Source organism: Alosa sapidissima, chromosome 19 (genome assembly GCF_018492685.1).
Source record: "Alosa sapidissima isolate fAloSap1 chromosome 19, fAloSap1.pri, whole genome shotgun sequence".
In the NCBI taxonomy this organism is placed as follows: Eukaryota; Metazoa; Chordata; class Actinopteri; order Clupeiformes; family Clupeidae; genus Alosa; species Alosa sapidissima.
This window is the reverse complement of record NC_055975.1, coordinates 12,546,521-12,550,060: the sequence shown is the minus strand read 5'-3', so window position 1 is coordinate 12,550,060 and position 3,540 is coordinate 12,546,521. Positions and strand designations below refer to the sequence as shown.

The 3,540-nt window shown below is 47.1% G+C and overlaps 1 protein-coding gene across 1 annotated transcript in view; it reads left to right on the top strand.

Moving 5' to 3' along the window:
- LOC121693579 (kelch-like protein 29) overlaps positions 1 to 2,559 on the top strand; it is a 79,983-nt gene extending 77,424 nt beyond the window's left edge. Inside the window, exon 14 of the mRNA XM_042073122.1 lies at positions 585 to 2,559. Within this exon, the coding sequence (XP_041929056.1) occupies positions 585 to 768 (184 nt within the window). The 3' untranslated portion in view covers positions 769 to 2,559. The remainder of the gene's footprint in view (positions 1 to 584) is intronic.
- The last annotated feature ends 981 nt before the right edge of the window (positions 2,560 to 3,540 follow it).

Here is a 3,540-nt window from a genome sequence, read left to right as displayed (position 1 = left end):
TTTCCATGTTTTCCTTGTTGCTGTATTTTCTGTGGAACATGCATGTGTGCAGCAGCAGTCTTTCTGAGATGTTAGCCGTGACATACTGTATGCGAATAACACCACGTTAGCTAACCGTAACTCCATCCATAATCAGTGCAGTGTTAAGAAGTCAATGCATTGTCATTGATAACGACACAAAAGAAAGGGAAAATATTGCTGCTTAAAATAATGCAGTCGGCGCCAAAGCGACATATTTTATAAGTGATCATTTGTCATCCCCTGGGTTGTGCTTCAGGCTTCATCTGTCTGCCAGAGTTATTTGTATTCACAGCAGAGAAGGTAATTAGCTCAGAGGCAGATGAAGCGTGGTTGGTGCACAATAGGATATGCGGTATGCTCTCCAATCTGCATATGGCTCCTAAACGTGCACGCGCTGCATGGCTAATGTCGGCCTGGCCTGCCCTTGGCACTCCCTACCCAGAGAGGGTGGAGCGATACTGACAGACATATGCTGCTTGAGGTGGTATTAGTGATGGTGTTGTCATGGCTGTTGTTTGTTTGTTTCTTTGTTTGTTTGTTGTTGTTGTGGTGGTGGTGCACAGCGCCGCTATCCTAGACGGGAAGATCTTTGCCACGGGCGGGATCGTGAGCAGCGAGGGCCCAGCGCTGAGCAACATGGAGGCCTTTGACCCGTGCGCCAACGCCTGGAAGCTGCAGCAGAGCCTGCCGTGCCCGCTCTTCAGACACGGCTGCGTGGTCATCAAAAAGTACATCCAGAGCGGCTGACGCGGGCGAACATGAGCCCGCTCCCACGCGCCACGCCATCCCCGGCACTCACTCCAGCACAGCCGCCCCCAGGATTAGCAGTGGTGACATTGATGCCTGGCGTGAACACCCACCACCCTCCACCTCCCCCCGCACCCCACAAACACACACACACACACACACACACACCACTCACACACACTGACAGACTCTCTCTCTCTCTCAAACACACATGCGGACATACACACATGCACACACACACCTCTCCCCTTGTACTTTCTGTCTAATGCTCCCCCTTCCAGGCCTGCGCGCCACCGCTCCCCCCTCCCCCCCTTCTGCAGACTCTCCTCCTCTCCACAGAATGTAGAAGTTAATCTTCACCGTTCAGGGCCAGCAGGGCCAGCGCCGCCGCAATGTGACATCGCGTAACCGATCCCACCTTGTGGCGCTTGAACTAGATGTTTGTAGTGGCACTAGCCTTAACACTATCGTTGTCGGGTTGATTCAAGTATGCGAGTGTGTGTGTGTGTGTGTGTGTGTGTGTGTGTGTGTGTGTGTGTGTGTGAGAGAGCGCTTGTGTGTGTGTGTGTGTGTGTGTGTGTGTGTGTGTGTGTGTGTGAGAGCGTTTGTGTGTGTGTGTGTGTGTGTGTGTGTGCATGTGTTTGTGTGTTTTTCCACTGGTCAAGTTACAGCTGGGGGGATTTTTTTTCTTCCCGCTCTTGCTTATGTTTTCATAAGAACATTTGCACTGATTTTTCCCTGGTCTGTTTTTGCTGTTGTTGTTGTCATTGCTTTGTTTTTGTTTAGCATGTAGACTTGTGAACTGGCTCAGTCTTAGCTCATCACGCTTTGCTCCTTCACTCTTTATTTATTTTTGGTTTGTTTCATCGCAGAGATTGTCACAGTATTTATGCCGTGAGTAGGACCCGCCATGCTTGCTCTCTCTCTCTCTCTTCTCATTTCACGTTTCACCAAGGGAGCTACCTTATCGATGTTAGCAATTACCGTCCATAGATTTGTCCACACGCCACTTCTAGGGCATTCGTTAACCTTCACTTCACCAATAGGCTCTGTACAAAAATCAGTGAGGAAAAGTGCACATATCTTGAATGTGAAAGTCATTCCTTTTTTCGAAAACCCTCGAGTGATTTACAGTGCTCGTCACAAAGTCAATACTGCTGCTGCTGTTGAAGATGGAGCTAAGGCCAGGTTCACGCCATGTCACGTCACGTCACGTGCCCCGGGGTGACTCTGCCCCTACTCCTGTGACTGTATGTGCCCGAGGCATGGAGCAAAAGGGGCGCCTGGAAGCCAACTCATCCATACCCGAGGAGCGAGACAGAAGACGGCTGCGAAATGGACTTTCTGGCGCGAAAAATAGCCTCTCGACTCGCACTCATCCAAAGCACAAGACCCGTACCGGCTCCAAGCAGAAGTGTTCCAGTATGCCTTTTTTTTTTTTTCTTTGTTGCGTTTGTTGCATCTGTGTTGCTCCTCTTTAAACCCAGAGACCCTGGGGGATGGGCAACGACGCCGCAGCCTCTGGAGAAGGGACATTGTTCGACTGAGGCTGCTGGGATAATGAGGAATGGAGTCTCTGTAAATTATTGGAAGAAGAAAATGTTTATTTTAGGAACTCAAAGTGATGATTGTTTTTAGAAAAACAAATAGTTGCAAAAATATCCTGTACCAAAAAAAAAAAAAACAGAGAAAGCTGATCATCAGTAGCTGTTATTGTTTGATTAATGATGGATTGTCATTAATGAAAACAGTGATGACTGTGCAGAAATTACAATTACAGAATTCATGGCCTGTGAAGTTTATTTCTTTGTTACTTAACAGGGTAGAGGGATGATTCACATCCCCCTAAAGAGATGTTTTGTGTATTCACTGAGCTTCTGTTGCTGTCAAGGCAGAATCTCTCTATGAATTAATACAGAACTACAGAATACATTGCATACCAATAGGAACTACGTTGGGTTTTAAGGTTAATTAGATTTCAAATCAGTTTTTAAAAAAAAAATGCATTTACATTTGTTCCAAATGCCACGTAAAATCACTTGAGGTCAGTGTTGCTGAGGTGTCTAAGTAAACGAAGATGAATTCAAAGAATTATTACTATTTAATTAAATATCACTACTACTATTTGATCTCCGTTGGACTACTGCTACTCTGTAAAAGCCATAAGAATAGTGTTTGGTTTCTTATCATGACAAAAGGGATGAAGATGAGTGGTGTTGTGGAAGCCTTCTTGCTGCTCACTCGTAAACATGGAGGCGTATGACTTTGACTGCACCCCAGTAATATCCACCGTCCAAGTAATTCCGTGCCCGGGTCTTCAAAACATCATTATTATTCTAGTACCCTTCCCCATGTCTTCCAAAACCTGTCCTGGAGGGTGACAGAGACATCTAATTGACATTAAAATGACTCAACCAAGTAGGCTCAGGCTGCCAAGGCCACCAAGACAGTGTGCATCTTCCAGCAGCACCACCTGTCAAGTTCCATCTCCGCCTGCTACACCCCCCCCCCCCCCCAACCCCCTCCCCCACCACACGTTATCTCGCCCTCATATAGTGTATCAGCATCCCATCAATCATATTCATATATCAAACCCCTGCTGGCATTTAAATAAACCAGGCCGGTATTCATGTCTCATGCTCTGTCGCGTGTGTGCTAAGTGCGCCCAAGGAACTCTCAGTTGCAATATAAAGTTTATGGTTCATTCTGTTGTGGTTAGGTAAGCCCCACTGCCCCGATGTGAGGACAGTTCGCTTGTGAAGAAGCAACTCT